The following is a 16,783-nucleotide window of genomic DNA, read 5'->3' on the forward strand; positions in this document are numbered from 1 at the left end:
AATCAAAAAACTATAGAAAATAGAAATGCAGTTTACTCTATGCCATAGAATCCCCTTTTAAATGTCATAAATCCAAACATGGCGGCCATACCAATAGACAATCAAGTCTAGCGATGAAATGATTTGTTTACATGAGATTCACTGACAGATAATGATCTTTACCTATTCGACAACCCACGATAGTTCAGATTCAAATGAACTTCAACATGCGACGTCAAAATTGGCATGTCGAATAAGGCCCCTTGCCTGTACTGTAATTATTGTAATAATATGATGAGCTTTAAGCACTTTCATAATCTTTTATGAGAATAACCTAATGTGACTGGTCGTATGCCTATTGCATAATATTAACCTTAAATTGTTATTGCAAAACTCAAAAACTAGAAAGAAATACCTTGAATACTAAAATCCCCTTCAGTCGCGTATTTCATACATGATTCCAATGAATAATGTAACAATTACAACTTGAAGCACACATTTCCATATTTTACCACTTGTGGTTTCATTTAATATATAACCCACTATAACATTTTCGCTATTTAAATTAATAAATTGCGTAAAATAACCATCTCAAAGTAAAATAACACATTTTATTATTATTCAGTCTACTCAAACGGACTACTAAAGTCCGTCGACCAAATCTTGTCAGTAGTAAAAGGCGGCAAATTTGAAAAATCGCGGGTTAGCAACACTGTGTTGTTGTGTACTGAGTACAGTAATAGTTATTTGTACAACAAGTGATCAAAGTTTGATATTTCTTCGAGTGCTTATTTTGAGTCCCGTGCAAGCGAAAGATTCTATAATAAGCGTAGTAAGGGACTCAAAAGCGCACGAGATGTAAATAACTTTGATCTCGTGTAGTACACAACATTTTTCACCTCAGCGCAGTGAGAACATAAAGTCCGTCAACCAAATCTTGTCAGTAGTAAAAGGCGGCAAATTTGAAAAATCGCGGGTTAGCAACACTGTGTTCAAATAATTCCAAAACGCGTGTCATCTGTGTTTTATCTGTGGAATGTGGATCATGAATGACAGCCGTCACCTTATTTGTTTTCATTTGGTTTTCATTCTGAATCGTTTCTGTTTCAAGAGATATTTCTGCTGTCACCATTAAATACCAATACATTAAATAAGAATAAGCAAAGCTAAGGGGCCTACAATGTACAATCATGCTCGCTGATGGTAAACATTACTAAAAATTGAGGTTATGACAAGTATTGGAAGAACTCTTTCGAACTTTTAAGATTATGTTCAGTTTTTTTGTTTTAGTGTTAAAAGGCATAAATAAAATTAAAACGTATGCCTAAATCTATCCAACAAGACCATAAATTGTGTCCTGGAAACCGTCCATAGGCCCACAAGTCTAATATTTTCAGCAATCAGTTGTGACTATTTACACCTTTTAAACAGTATTAAGAGCCTTGATTATATCGCCGTTCTTTCGCAATATCTACCTAATCCATACATGTTTGTTGCAGGATTAAATCTTGCCCAATATAAGGCGTTCGTAGTAGGTAGTATCTTTTCAGACAATACTTACCTATGGCGGTTTATGTACGTGTACAACGCAATCAAGTCGAAAAGTGACCCTTATCTTATTTACCTTTAAATTAAATAAACACCCAAATATCAGTTGTTTTATTTTTAATATGTATATTGTACAATATATACCAATCAAAAAAATTACACAGGTATGTCATATTCATCCAGAACAGTACACTAATTTACATTAACAAGTGGCATATTATATTGTAAATAACAAATATATGCACTATCTAATTATCTGCATTTTGATATGATTTTATTTTAGTAAACTTAGAAGACATAGATAGGGAACAAAGAGAATATAAGCACTACAATAGGGAGTTGTTTTTGATATCTTCAAATTTGTTCATCATTTTGATTAACATTGTTTTAACATCGCTTTTAAATTGTCCGTCCATGTTTCAATTTTTTTCAATAAACCGCGAGTGACAATTTGAATTGACGTACGCAGGGCGCGCTCAGCGGAAAAAAAAACTGTTGATTCGATGTACATTGCTGCTTTTCTTAGCGCAATACTGCTCTTTGAGTGTTGCCCTACTTTAGTTTGCTTTACATTGCTACTGACAAGATTTGGTTGACGGACTATACCTATAAGACTACTTGAAAAATGTAATCCTTCTTCATCACTTAATACCTGCACTCATGTTTTCTTAAGATATACAAACAATTACGTTTAATTACCGCAATGGAACACAAAAACAAAACGTAATAATAAATTCCAGTAAAATAATATAGAAATAACAAACATTAACTGACACTTCAATCGCCAACTTTGACAACAAAAAAAATCTTTGTAAGATACGGTCCGAATTGCGGATACGTACTATTTGTCAACTATGGTAGAAATTCTTAAAAGTAAAATAATTAATTTTGCGTGATGATCTGTGTATTTTTTGAGTTCGTTATTTTAATTGTACAATAAAATACCTAAAATATAGTATTTTATCAGTTTTTATGAAATCTTAAACTTTATTTTTATTTATTAATTATTAAGAATTCATACTCGTACGTGGTTTGGAACGATGCGGTCTGAAGTTTTTCGGGGGTCTATTATAAACCGTGAATATATTTACTGTTGAATGTCGTTTTAACTTTTTTTGTCTGTTTCTTTTTGTGACAGTGTGAAAGGGACAGAGATAATAGAACCCAAGTATTTCGAACTTTTATTAGACCCCGCATGTTGAAATGACATTTGACTATAAAGGTCAGTTGAATGTCATTTTGTCTCACTCAGTGAGCAAAATCGCATTTTGCTCACTGTTTTTAAGAATCAAAGTACCCTTGTTCGAGCTGCTGAGGTGAAAATAACTATTTCCTAAAGTCCAGGTAATTGTAAATAAAATCAGAGTCCAAAATTTAGCTGATACTCATTAAAGAACTTAGGGTACCGCGGTTCACTTCGAGGGGTCCTAACGCTAAACTAGACGATCACGACTAAATCACTTGGCCATATTTTAGGGGTAAATCTAAAGGGGGTGTTTATATTATGGTTAGTTAAGTAAGTACCTAGGCGCTGTAGTGACACTAATGAATACGAGCTGTTAAAATTACAATGAAATTCTTCACCCTACAGTGTTTTCATTGACTATCGAGGAACATAATTAAAACATAAATCAACAACAAAAACTTTTTTGGGTCTCGATGAATCATACGTTACCCATACCTATACCTAAGTATATAACCGCTGGGAATTTTACTGGACATTCTTAATTGTAACTCTGCACATCTAGAAAGTGGGGCTCTTTAACATATAATAAGTGCTTAAAACCATCGCGCAACGAAGACGTGGACTATACAATAAAGCAGGATGGGCCAGAAATTCTGCTCTCGAGAGCCTTGGCACAGGCGAATTTGGGACAACCCTGTGCATGTTAAGTAATGTGAAACTCGACAAATTGTGACCCTGTTACAGTAAACACTTGCTTTATGAGATAGTGAAAACAAAAAGTCAACGTACACTAGAAACGTACCTACTTGTTTTAACAGTCACAACAAGTGTGTAGCATTGCAAGACATTTTTAACAGACGATGCATATATATATATTAGATGTAGGTGACGGATAGGGTTTGCTCCCGGGAAATACCGGTACCGAAAGTACCGGGAATTCCCGGGATTTAGAGCCAAGCAAAGAACCGGGATTTCAAAATTAAAATCCCGGTACTCCCGGGTTTTTTGGGACTAAAATTTTCGGTACAATATTTGCCTGCTTTCTGTTACTTAGCATGAAATATCATGTTTTATAAAGAAAATAAATATATTTTATCAGTCTAAGGCTGTTGGTAATACTTTTACGGCTGACCACTACATTAAAATAAATAAAAAAAAAGGCAATGGGTTTGACAATGCCGACAATATAAAATTGCGTAATTTCATACTTTAAGTTAAGGGCATAAATATTTGTACGATAAATAAATTTATACGAACAATTAGTTATTTCATATTTGTATACTAACTAGAAGCAAAAATAGAGACAATTTTGTAATTAATAAAATACTACTTTTAGTGATTTTAATTCAAATTCAAACACGGTATAAGAAACTCACATATGATAATGATATTTTAAATGAATTAATAATTCTGGCTGAATAATTTCTTGATTTGTCGTATTGATAGTTCTGTTATTATATGTCCACAGCCCATTATGAACACATGCAAAAATTATCAATTTTTTTTTATCCTTTTTCACAAAACGTCTAGCGTCTTACATATTGAAAAAAAAATTATGATATTACTGAGCCACAATTCAGTTTTTGCCAATCAACAAAGATAGTAAAAATATCATGTGGTTTAGGAAAAAAAAAACAAATTATATCAATGATTGTGTGACTTAAAGACACATATTATGGTACAAAAAAAGTGTGTACCTTCACTGTGCTACTTTTTTATTGTTTTAAGAAAGATTCGTGGTCGTTTTACGCTTTTTTTTTACTGAAAATTGATGTGAAAACTGATTTTTGAAGGCAGTCCCGAAAGTACCGAAAATACCGGGAAATCCCGGTTCCATTTTTGCCCGGTACCGAAAATCCCGGTTCTTTTAAACAGTACCGGTTCTGCAATCCCTAGTGACGGACGATGTCACAGAATAAATAATAGTACTAAGTACAGAAGACTCACTCTCTAACAAAACGGGTCTGTTACGACGATCAGCACAGATATGGCCGCTAGGTGGCGACAGCGCCACGCGCGGCTTATGGCTTTCCCCAAAATTGGGGCCGAATGGATGTACTTTTAGCTACTTGTAGCAAAGCGACGAAATCGCGGAATGATACACGCCTGACGATGTGTACAAACGTAGTGATTAATATATTCTCTTGCTTGATATTATTCTCTATTATTTTAGCGTGGCATAAATAACTCGCATATAGGCAGGTGCCGTTTCTATGTGGTTACATGACAATGGCAAGTACTTACTTAATATTTTGGACCTTGTTAATTTATTGGTGAATTGAACTAAGTGATACAAATGCGCAAATATAATAGGGAAACTCACCTTGACATTTAGCAGTTCAATGGATGGAGTTTTGAAACGTTATGTAACTTTTGAAACGGCACTGATGTTACAATACAAGCCAAAGAACCAATAAATTCGATTATCAAATCTCTACATGGTGTATTGACAAAGTGCAGTAGGCTGGCACTTCTTATGTATGCAAGTAGGTACACATACGTATCTACGTATTATGAAAGAGCAAGGTTAGGTTTGCATGGAAATCATGGAATGGAATCGACAGTAATAGTTTTTTTTTAGATCCTTGGCTCCAATGGAGCAGTTGAGAATGTTGAGATGCAACCGGGATAAACGATAAGATTCGAGAGACCTAATATTTTTTTGATCTAAAGCGGTGGTGGCCGAGTGGATATGACGCCCGACTTTCAATCCGGAGGTCGTGGGTTCAAATCCTGGCTCGTACCAATGAGTTTTTCGGAACTGATGTACGAAATATTTGATATTTACCACTAGCTTTTCGGTGAAGGAAAACATCGTGAGGAAACCTGCATACATTTGCGAAGAAATTCAAAGGTGTATGTGAAGTCCCCAATTGGGCTAGCGTGGGGACTATAGCCCAAGCCCTCTCGCGCGTGAGAGGAGGCCTGTGCCCAGCAGTGGGACGTATAAAGGCTGAATTATTATTATATATTATATTATATAAAGGGGAGTTCTAAATCGTGTGACCTTTCTTTGACCTAATGAGAAATTATAGCCCTTATTGGCATTAGACTGGTCATGTTAGCTTACATACAATATTTTCGAGGTTCGAACTCACCATTTACGGTTTGAAAGCCTTATCGTTAGGATCCCGGGCTTCAAAACATGGGACTTTTAACAGGGTTAAATCAAGTAATTTTAAATTAGATTAAGTACTTAGGTATTTCCATATACGGAAGGTATTTCCATAGGTAAGGAATTTTCCATATGACGGAATTGTCCACATTGACCTTACCTCCTACCTGATTGGTAAAGCGGGGAAGCGGCTTAACTAAGACATGGTCACAGACCAACATGGTAGATGGTACGATGTAAGATCGGTACCTACGGTGCAGCGATTCACGCACGCACGCTGATTAGTGCAACTGCGAAAATGTACGAAGTGAATGTCAAATCCCTGTTTTGGTCGTTAACATGCATTACCTACCAGAGTTCTTCCTCGAGAAAAACGATAACATAACGCAACAAGCCAGCCAGCGCATTGCTATCATAGTTTGAATGTTTTGATTCTCACAAACCCTTTATTAAGTGAATATCTGGAGCGTTGCGGTCATGCGGTGGGCCACAGCTTCTTGGCTGTGAGATAGGGCCATTTATCTGACCAATACACTTTCGTCACGGATCTAACTTGTACTTTAATAATTAATACTTGGGAAACGGATATCAAACCAGATAAATACACCACACCGAAAGCAAGCCTTGCCCCCAGTAGGTAATAGGTATGCCATATACCGAGTAACCAACACTTTTACAATTTCGCACTGCTTTTGAAAAGTGTGAATTGTGTGAAAATTTTACATAAGTGAATAATATAAGTAAGTGTAAGCGGTTCTGAGTCTGAATGTATGTAATTATCTCATCAGCATATGCCAGCTTACACCTAATAGCGTGTGGGAGGGAACCCGTTAAAATTGATTTAATGATAAAGACAGTAATTTAAAGATTTTTGACTCCCAAATTACTCCGAGTAATTGTACTTAATTCCAAAATTAAATTTACACTGAAATAATTAACTGCAAATGAAATGAAAGTGTAAACTCGTAATTCACATGGTCCATGTAACTTAATATTGGACCTATCAGGTTAAAGTTGTGTTACATAATAGACGTGTTTCAATGTAACTTAGTTGAATATTTTGTTTTGAATGTCAACCTAAGAAACTAGGTCTACGACACAACGTGAACGCAACTCAAGAAGTCGTCGGCCCCATCAGTGTGGCTACCACCAGTTTGACACTGACATAAACGCCATCGGGAACGTAATTTACTTTCTATGAATCTCGCTCGTACTCGCATATTACGGCAAGCGAGATGTATAGAAAGTAAATTACGTTCTCGAAAGCGTTTATGTCAGTTTTGACACTGTCAATGACTCATGGTACGGGCTCTGTTAAGTTTATGCGTCCGCGTCCACTGACACATAACTGACATAACTTTACTACGTTCGGTAGGCTACGTCAACTGTGTTAGCTCTTCTAAGAGTAACGTCTCCTTTATCTTTATATCCCTTATCTTTATACCTCACAGAAAGACTTAATGAAACCATAGTCAATTAAAGTCCCTCTTTGATCTATGAAACCGGTTTTGAGCACAGCTTACGAATTTTAGTGCAGTAAAATCACATTATTGAAACTCTTAAAAAGTGTAATATCGACTGTGCATCGGCCGGCATCGGCATCATTAGGGAGGGATTAAAATTGCTTACTCATGACTTTTCTCGTGATATAACTTAATTGATCGAAGCGTAGCGAAGGTCTACGTTTTGACTCCGGCATTTTGCTTTTGTATGTCCGGATGTTCTCCTCTACAGGTCACAATTCTCAACCGATTCTTGTGATTTTTTGTGACCAGATTCTATGAGTAAATAATTTTTTTTTGTCGATCCCGTTTTTGGAAATTTTCAAAAATGGAGGAGTTGTGATACCTCGCGCTTAAACAAATAGTCGTATCGATATCATAAGAGTATTTTCTTTTTGAGACATATTTACATAGTAAATGGCAAAAAATGCAGAAAAATTGTATTGCTGGTTTAGGCGGTATTTAGATATTTAGTATGTACGCGAGAATGAGTAGCCGAATTTCGTCAACTTAGCTAAGAACTATCAAGGCGCGTTTTGTAAACATTCGCTTTTTTTGTTTGCACACAGAAAGTCTGGGTTCGATCCCCAGTAAGACATAACTTTTTGGGGTTTTTTTTTTGCACTTAAACTTCGTATTTTTTTTTAAATAAATTAAAATCTTTGTATTGTTGATTGATCAAACCGCTGTGTGGCGCTGTCATCGTGCACGGTCCCAATAAGCTATGCTCGCGAGGTCTACAGCTCACAGAGCCACTAGTATACTTATTAGATATCCTTAAGTCCTGATGTGGTTGTCCCATCAGCTACAGACTACAGATTTACCGTTTTGTTAAATGTTCGTAAAGGGGAATAGAGAAACTCACAATAGGTACATATAATTTGTTATCAGGTGACGGGAGCGTGGCGTCGCCTGTCGAGCACGGTGAGCGAGTCCGTGGGGCTGAAGCACGCGCTGCGGCGGCTGCAGGCGGTGCCGGCGCGCGCGGCGCGGCTGGTGCACGCGCTGGTGGACCGCATGCGCGTGGGCGGCGGCCCGCTCGTGTTCACGCAGCACGGCGCGCTGCGCGGCCGCCGCGTCGTGGCTAGGACCGCACAGCAGACGCCGTATTATAGCTTCAAAGGCATTAGGTTTGTCCAAGATTGAAGATATACCTACCTATTTATCTTTTGTACCTAATTCAAACTACCACCTGGGATTTATACCTAATGCTTTACAGTTGTGTTTCACTCGGAAGCAAAGTTTGTTAAACCCTCGTAACGCCCAAGGTTCCACTTTTCGAACTCGCTACGATCGTTGTTAAATTTTCGAGTCTTTCGCTTGCTCGGGTATTAATATTAGCAACAACTGTGAACTTATTGTCCCACCAGATACGCGCAGCCGCCGCAAGGCTCCCTGCGGTTCCGGCCGCCGGCGCCGCTGGAGCCCTGGTCCGGGGTGCGCGACGCCCTGGAGGAGGGTGCCGTCTGCCCGCACCGCTTCATGCTCTTCGACACCTACAAGGGCGAAGAGGACTGCCTTTTCCTTAACGTCTACTCGCCTGCTCTGCCGGATAAGCTCACTGGGTAACTTACCTAACATTATAATTCAATTCTCACTAGGTAGTCTAGGTATTAATAAACTATGACGCGCTGGATTAAAACGTCATCAGTCATCACTCCGCTTCATTCGTTTCTTGCTATTTCAACACCTCAAAGAGACAACCGCGAAGAAAACCGCCCGTTCCTTAATGCCTAATACCTATACCTACTCGCCGGTTCTGCCGCCTCTGCCGGATAAGCGCAGCAGGGGCTAACTGTCATTAAGTGTTACCTACTGAACAGCATCCTGTTTGAGTAGAATTTTGATAAATGCGACCATCACATTGACCACGTAGTTAAATAATCGTATCCCGCTTTGTTTAGATTTTAGATGACCGTGTTGATTTGAAGTCTCAAGTAATAAATCAGCATTTATGAAGTGGATCGGAGATTTAACTTCCTTTTCCTTCAGATTAGTCCTGCAAAAACATATTATTAATAAATTTTAGGTAATTTTATTTAACACGTTCACTATCCCGTGGCCGACATATGGGTCACGGCAAGCCTCTATTAAAAGGCCGTAAGGTTGACAGTTAACGGTTGGGACAGTGAACGTGTTAAATCAAAGATTACATTCCTTAAGTGGGTGGTATTATGTTGATGTAGTTATTGTAATTAGTATGTACGAGGGGCGTTCAAAATATTCTCGGTATTGATATCTTACGACCTCTTCTAAAATTTCTTTCGTTACTGGCCGCTAAGGTTTATTCATTGACATTAAAAAAAAGTATAATTCGAACCGAGATGGTCTTTTGTTTTTCTGCAATTGCTGAACAAACATGAACATCATGTGCGAATTGACAATGTTAACTAAATTAGAACATCGATGCGTGATAAAATTCTTGACAAAACCGGGTAAAAATTAAAAAACCATAAAAGAGGAAATGGATTGTGTTTACCGTGAGTCTGCTCCTTCTTTATCTACCATTCAAAAGTGGTCAAGCGAGTTTAAACGCGGAAGGGAGAGTATTGAAGATGACCCTAGACCTGGCCGGCCTGTAGTAGCTACTTCACAAGAAAATATTGATAAAGTGGAAAAACTTATATTGGAAGATGGTCGAGTGAAGGTAAAATCTATAGCACAAGTAACCAATCTCTCTATTGGTACCGTACATGATATTATACATGACCATCTTAATATGTCAAAAGTAAGTGCAAGATGGGTTCCGCGAATGCTGACTCGGCTTCAAAAAGACATGCGTGTAGCTTGTTGTTCCGATTTTATTGACCTGTGCGGTGAAAATCCTGATGAGGTGCTGCAAAGAATAGTTACTGGAGATGAAACCTGGGTTCATCATTATGACCCAGAGAGTAAACAAGAGTCCATGCAGTGGCACATTAAGGGTTCAGCTCATCCCAAGAAGTTCAAGGTCATCCCTTCAGCTGGCAAGGTCATGGCCACGATATTTTGGGATTGTAAAGGAGTATTACTAATCGATTATAAAGAAAAAGGTGTAAATATCACAGGACAGTACTACGCTAACATTCTACGTCAATTAAAGGATGTAATTAAAGAAAAGAGGCGAGGAAAGTTAACCAAAGGTATTCTGCTTCTGCATGACAACGCCCCCGTCCATACTGCTCATATTGCCAAGGCAGCTATTGTTGAATGTGGGTTTAAAACTGTTACTCACCCACCGTATAGTCCGGACTTAGCCCCCAGCGACTTCTTTTTGCTCCCCAATCTTAAAAAGGATCTGCGTGGAAATAAATTTTCTGACGATGAAGCATTGAAGGCGGCAGTGGAGGAGCATTTTTACACGAAAGATAAAAAATATTTTTACGAGGGATTAAAAAAAATAATTGATCGATCTTTTAAGTGTATGAACATAGGGGGGGGAGTATATTGAAAAATAAAAATATCAAACTTTTCGTACTTGTTTGTTTTCATTCTCATACCGAGAATATTTTGAACACCCCTCGTACCTAGTTGCTTGCTTAACTAAAGTCATGACCTGACGACAATGTACTTAAACTATAAAAACTCTAAGCCTAGCTATTCATTATCCTACTGTACGAGAACTAGGCACATTTCATAATGGAAGTGGTAAACCACGAATGTAGCTACTCATAATTACCACAGAGCCTTATCAACATATTATGAGTCATATTCCCACATAGGCCATTACCAGGTCAGTGTTTCATAGCAAATATTTCGAAACATTATTTCTAAAATAGGTACAATGCGTTTGCGGACCCAAGCGTAAATCGAAGACTTTATAGAAAAGAGACTATGAATTTCCACTATAAGAGCGTTTTCACATTGTCCGATCCTATATCGGACATCGGATAGAAGGAAAATGTATTAACATATGTTGTTTTCTGTATTTGTTTAATTATTTAAGAAATCTGCATCATCATCTTCCTCGCGTTGTCCCGGCATTTTGCCACGGCTTATGGGAGCCTGGGGTTCGCTTGGCAACTAATCCCACGAATTAGCATAAGCACTAGTTTTTACGAAAGCGACTGCCATCTAAGATTTCAACCCAGAGGGTAAACTAGGCCTTGTTAGGATTAGTCCGGTTTCCTCACGATGTTTTCCTTCACCAAAAAGTGACTTGGTAAATATCAAATGATACATTTAAGAAATCTGCATGGCAACAAAAATGTTAACCCTAAAAACTGCTGCTGCTAAAAACTTTAACAGCTGTCATCCTCATTAGGGCCATCCGACATCCGATATCGTATTGGAACTTCCGATAATTTCAGCCATGTCGGACCCCTCGTCAGCTGTCGGACCGATAATTTTTGTTTGTGTGCCTAGGCAGGCGTGGCTCACCCCGCGATTTCGTCGCTTTGCTACAGGTAGCTAAAAGTACATCCGTTCCACACCCATTTTAGTGGCTAGCCATAAGCCGCGCGTGGCGCTGTCGCCACCTAGCGGCCATATCTGTGCTGATCATAACAGACGCGTTTTGTTAGAGAGTGGAGTCTTCTGTACCTAGTACTATTATTTATTCTGTGGCCTAGGTAATTAAGTAATTAGTATAGGACTATAGGTATAGGTAATTAATAGGTATATGTAGGTACATATACCTATGTGTAATGTTTCCAGTGAATTATCAAATCCAGTGTTATTAATGGTTGGGTTTTCTCAAAGGTACAATCCAAAACTGGCGGTGATGGTGTGGATCCACGGCGGCGCGTTCGCGGTGGGCTCGGGCAACTCGTTCCTGTACGGACCGGACCACCTCGTGGGCGGCGGAGTGGTTCTCGTCACCTTAAACTACAGGCTTGGAGCGCTAGGGTTCTTGAGCCTGGGGAATGAAGAGGTCTCTGGAAACATGGGCCTTAAGGTAAGTTTACACGATCGGTCTACATATAAGTAAGTAGTTGTTGTGGCCAGTTGAATTTCGAAACTTGTTTTACTACCTAATAAGTCTAAATCAAACACGCAAAACAAAAGCCTAAGTTTCATTAAATGCTTATACATATACATCACTGTAATAAAATGTAAGAACGTAAGTACTTTACTCGCAGACAAAATTTAATCCCTCAGGATAGTTAAGCAATCGCGGTGCCAATTTAAGTTTCTGTTTACATTTTGCTGCAACCACATTCTGCGGTATGCAACTGTAGCTGCACCACTTGGCTGCAATACGCACGTATATTCATTTAGTTACTGTAATCAGACACGAACACTAAAAAAATAGTTACATACTGTCTCATTATTAGATTGTGACAGTAAATGTTTGGTGAATGATTTTTAATTTTTTATATTTAAGGATTTTAAGGAAAATTTTAAGAGCGATGCACGGATTGCAGAGGCCGCGGGTTCATGTCCTGCCGGAAGCGATGAATTTTTCAGGTTTTCCTCCAATATAAAAAATTGTAGTATCACTCGCAGACGTACCTACCTATTTGCTTGATAAATTTTTTTTTTGTAAATTTTTGGTTTTTGTTTAGGATCAAGTGATGGCATTGAAGTGGGTGCGCGACAACATCGAGCACTTTGGTGGGGACCCCAATAAGGTTACCATCTTCGGAGAATCCGCGGGCGCCGCCTCCGTGCATCTCCATATGCTGTCGCCAGCGTCAAAGGTAGTATCTTCTGAATGTTGCATCTAAATATAGCTGAATAAGGAAACAACATCTGCCCTTGAGCTATTTTTGCTTGATTTTTTTTATATACCTAGTGTACTCATATCTAGTACACGTCACACACAAAAAAAAAATATAGCTGAATAAGGAAACAACATCTGCCCTTGAGCTATTTTTGCTTGATTTTTTTTATATACCTAGTGTACTCATATCTAGTACACGTCACACACAAAAAAAATCAAAGTGGTTCCGTAGTAAAACGACATTAAGTAAAAAAATATTTTTTTTTTCCTCCTAAAGTCATAGATATTTTTTGGCGATTTTCGGGTATATAGTTCGACTGTTAAAGAGGTATATGTGATTAAAAAAAAGAACTACCATCCTTTGATTTTTATGACATAAATCACTTAATCAAATTTTCATTACAAAAAAAAGTATTTAAACGGGACCGACCGCTCTAAATAAAATTAATAATAACAAACCTAATTAATATGAGTACACTATATAAAAAAAAATCAAGCAAAAATAGCTCTAGGGCAGATGTTGTTTCCTTATTCAGCTACGGCTTTTGGAGACTCGTATTATGAAATGAAACTATTGATGAAATATGTAATGAAATCACCCACACAGGTAATAATAAGTGTAGATATAAGAAATGCAATTCTTAAAAGATGCTGAGAGTTCATGTCTGTTGTTGTTGTTGGTGTGTGTAGCGTTCCTAGTACCTACAATGTACCGTGTACAAAATTATTAAGTGCCCAACCTTCAGCATCTGAAAGTTCTGTTAGGTATACGTACGTATAGGTATACTTAGGTAGTAAACATATATTCAGTTCAATAGTGGTGGTGGTGGACATATTAAAATAAGCTAATGAAACCAACTGTTGCAAACAGGGATCCATAAAATATAACTACAGTGCAGCAGAAGTAATCAATTGTATTTTATACAGTAGGTATGTACCTACCTATAGATCATATACGCGTGTCGACATGGATTATTTAGCAATAATCATAATGCGAAAAAGCCTACAGTATGTAATCAATTTTCGATCTTATTCCCTTGGCATTAGTTCGAAATCATATTTGTAAATTAAACACGTACATATATTGGCTTTCGTCGTCACGTCTCATATCAATATATGTGACGTTATCTATGAAAAGGAACCTTATTGTCGATGGCGCTTACGCCATTATTAACGATGCTCCGATATCAATACAATACCGCGCGATGCTGTGCGACGTAAGCGCCATCGACAATAAGGTCCCTTTTCATAGATAATGCCCCATATGAAAAAGTTAATTAGGTACTTACTATTGTGGATTGATCACGCACCTAATTGATGTATAGGTATTAGCTGTCAATGTTTACGGACGTAATAATGGATGAGCTATAGGTACCTATGGGTGGTAACCTTGGTAGGATATTTATGTCAGATAAATTATGGTTAAAATAATAAGTAGGTACTTCCTAAAAATAGTCAACACTATTTACAAGATAATAATAAACTGAATAATGGCGTAGGGATGTGATTGATGTGAATGATGTGATGATCCCCTCGCCCGCTGGTTTCAACGCAGGGCAGCGTGTGGTGTTCAGCCATCCAGCATGGAACGAGATCTGTGTCCTCGAGGGTTGATGTGGAAACATAAGTGGCGAGTTGCCTATAACATGTATTAAGTCAAGTAACGTGAGACCTGTCTACCCGGTCTACCCTCAGCCCTCACACCGGTCCTTGAGCCATCTTGGATGTCGTTTTGGGGGGGGGGGGGATCTCTTGTGGGGGCGAGTCGCCTGCCGGAGATTAAATTGCATAGATACCATTTTATTATACCTACAGTAGGGTTACCAGATGACAGGAATTTTCCTGACATGTCAGGAATTTTGGCCTTTTGTCAGAAATGAGGACGGAACACGAAAATGTCAGGAATTTTTTGAATTGATATAGACTTTATTATAAAGTACCTTTTTATTTACTTAAATTAATCAATTAATCAAAAACATTGTAAAAAAAATAATAAATTCACTCAACTTATCAATAACTTCATAATTATTAATTAACAAATCTTTAATCAAGCATACATATACATGACGCGCGCGGCTCGGCTCAAACGGATGGCCATCGCTAACGGCTAGAGACCCCCCCCCCCCTCTCCCCCGTCGTCGTGAAAAATAATAATGTCAGGAAAAATATTCGGAAATCAGGAATTTTGTCAGGAAATTCTAAATTTGTATAGGCGTAATTATTAGTCAGTATTTATTAGTTAATCGTTTTCACCCATTAAAACCAAATACTATTAGGTAACAAATAATACGATTGCTCATAACATAAGTACCTACATATAATTGCGAATTTGATTAAGGACATTATCTAATTGATCCGTCACACGTCATTATTGATATAAGTTGTTGATTTAAAGATTTTAAAGCATTCGTCACAATGATTAAGGTAATTAATTTTAAAGCATGTTAGTATCGCCTTACGTCACTGTAGGATTCAAGGCTGACTCTATATTCAACGCTCGTATTTAAAAAAAGTTAATTTTAGCTATTATTCAGTTTCATAAGTACCTATTAAATAACTAATACATTATACTCTCTTTATTGCACACCTCATTACAGAAAACAACTTATATAGGTATTTTGAGTACCAATTTTCAAAATCAAACCGAATCTTTATCTTAATCGTATATTTTAGTATACTTTAGTTAGTATAAGATGTGTGTACCTAGTGCACCCGTTCAAATCTCAGTTCACTTACCTACTCAAACTGATTAGGTCATCGTTTATGTTTAATGAGTGTACTTATATAATATTAGGTACCGTAAAACGGGGTGAGTAGGTTTCGCGGGGAGAGGTGGGTTATGAATGGGGAGAGAAGGTTTGAGAGGGGGGTGAGAAGGGATTTTATGGCTACCCTACTCACCCCATTTTACGGTACTATTCTTTAAATTTATAATGTTGTGGTAACGTGTCGTTGTCTCAGGGTCTATTCCATGGCGCGATAGCGCAAAGCGGGCTGGCGACGTCGCCATGGGCGCTCGCTCACGATCCGCTGGAGCGGGCCTTCGAGCTCGGCCGGGAGCTCGGCATCGTCACCAACAGCACCGCTGAACTGCTCGGTGAGTGACGTTACGAGCGCTAGGGTTTGATTCTGATTCCGGGTCTTTCGCAAACTGGTATAGCTGAGCCGTAAATAGTTTTATAACTTCATGACTAACTATATTACAGAAGATTACTACCTACATGTACCTAATTATTTATCGGCCCGATTCTAACAATGCTTATAAGATGTTACAGCGATACGATATATACTGATCGGTCAGTGTCAAAAGTCACGTTTTTGGTTGAAAAATAAGCATTGTTCGTATCGGGCCGTAATATGATTAGGTACACATTACATAGAACTAGGTGGAACCCTAGTTGCCTACCTACACACGAGCTTATCCGAGCGTCTAAGTCGTAATAGTCTAAGTTCTCATATACATATTATAGAGAATAGAGATAGGTACAGATAGCCAAAGTGCGATTCATCTAGCTTCAGCTTTAAAGGCCTTTTCAACCGCCGAAAATAATTGTATACTTACTTATTATGTTATTTATTTACATCAAGGTTACCTTCGAGCGACTCCAAGCGAGCTGCTTGTAAAGGCTGGTGCGCGACTGGCGGGCGCGCCCGGCAAGACCGCCGACCTGGAAAACACTGTAGCACTGCCTTTCTTGCCCGCTGTGGAGCCACAGGTGAGACTGCACTTGTAATGTTACCTTCGAGCGAGGTGCTAGTGAGGGCGGACGCGCCTTTCAAGCCCACTGGGAGCCGCACGCCTTTCGTCC

At 38.3% G+C, this 16,783-nt stretch overlaps 1 protein-coding gene across 1 annotated transcript in view; it reads left to right on the forward strand.

Annotated features, from left to right (window-relative positions):
* Positions 1 to 16,783, forward strand: part of LOC134655921 (venom carboxylesterase-6) — a 40,842-nt gene that overhangs the window by 14,923 nt on the left and 9,136 nt on the right. Inside the window, exons 2-7 of the mRNA XM_063511428.1 lie at positions 8,222 to 8,460; positions 8,701 to 8,895; positions 12,011 to 12,206; positions 12,817 to 12,951; positions 15,936 to 16,071; positions 16,563 to 16,690. Of these exons, the coding sequence (XP_063367498.1) occupies positions 8,222 to 8,460; positions 8,701 to 8,895; positions 12,011 to 12,206; positions 12,817 to 12,951; positions 15,936 to 16,071; positions 16,563 to 16,690 (1,029 nt within the window). The remainder of the gene's footprint in view (positions 1 to 8,221; positions 8,461 to 8,700; positions 8,896 to 12,010; positions 12,207 to 12,816; positions 12,952 to 15,935; positions 16,072 to 16,562; positions 16,691 to 16,783) is intronic.

This window comes from Cydia amplana, chromosome 17 (genome assembly GCF_948474715.1).
Source record: "Cydia amplana chromosome 17, ilCydAmpl1.1, whole genome shotgun sequence".
Taxonomy (NCBI): domain Eukaryota; kingdom Metazoa; phylum Arthropoda; class Insecta; order Lepidoptera; family Tortricidae; genus Cydia; species Cydia amplana.